Source organism: Myotis davidii, unplaced genomic scaffold, assembly GCF_000327345.1.
Source record: "Myotis davidii unplaced genomic scaffold, ASM32734v1 scaffold684, whole genome shotgun sequence".
In the NCBI taxonomy this organism is placed as follows: Eukaryota; Metazoa; Chordata; class Mammalia; order Chiroptera; family Vespertilionidae; genus Myotis; species Myotis davidii.
The window spans coordinates 259,697-260,259 of record NW_006295564.1 but is presented as its reverse complement, the minus strand read 5'-3'; the positions used below and the strand labels follow the sequence as shown (position 1 = coordinate 260,259).

At 68.7% G+C, this 563-nt stretch overlaps 1 protein-coding gene across 1 annotated transcript in view; it reads right to left on the bottom strand.

The window, feature by feature from the left end:
* TBX2 (T-box 2) overlaps positions 1-563 on the bottom strand; it is a 17,574-nt gene that overhangs the window by 13,915 nt on the left and 3,096 nt on the right. Inside the window, exon 5 of the mRNA XM_015568119.1 lies at positions 6-253. Coding sequence (XP_015423605.1) covers positions 6-253 — 248 coding nt within the window. The remainder of the gene's footprint in view (positions 1-5; positions 254-563) is intronic.

Sequence of the window (563 nt, the reverse complement as noted above, 5' to 3'; positions counted from 1 at the left end):
TTGCCCCTCTCCGGGCTGCGCCGCTCCCGGCTGCGCTCAGGTTCGGGCAAGCGAGGGGGGCTGCTGCCGTCCAGGGCCGGGCTGCGGCCCAGCGCAGGTCCCGCGCGCTCCTCGCTCAGCCTCTCGGGTTCTGGGTCGCTGTCTGCAGCGAACTTGTCCTCGGCTGCAGGGGACAGAGGACACGCGGGGTGACAGGGGCCGGGAACAGACAAAGTGGAGGGCTCTCCCGCGTCTGGGCGGTCCGAGAGACTTGGAAAGCCTGCGTCTGGGAGAGCAAGTGGACGGCTTCTAGGCCCTCGTCGGGCAAGGGGCAGGGGCGGGTCACCTAATCCAGGACCCCATGCACAGGGGAGGACCTGAGCCTGTAGCTCCCTTTACTGCCAGAGTCACGGCGCCGGGAACCTAGGCGGAGTCCAGCGGGCTCTGGGGCTACAGGGACCGTTCTCCTGGGGGCGTCCAAACCCCAGACGCTTCCCTGGGCCTAAGGCTACCCTGACTCGGAGCAAAGAGCCAGCCTGCGCTCTGAGGAAACCCTCCCTGCCCCCTTCCCCCAGGTCGGCTCT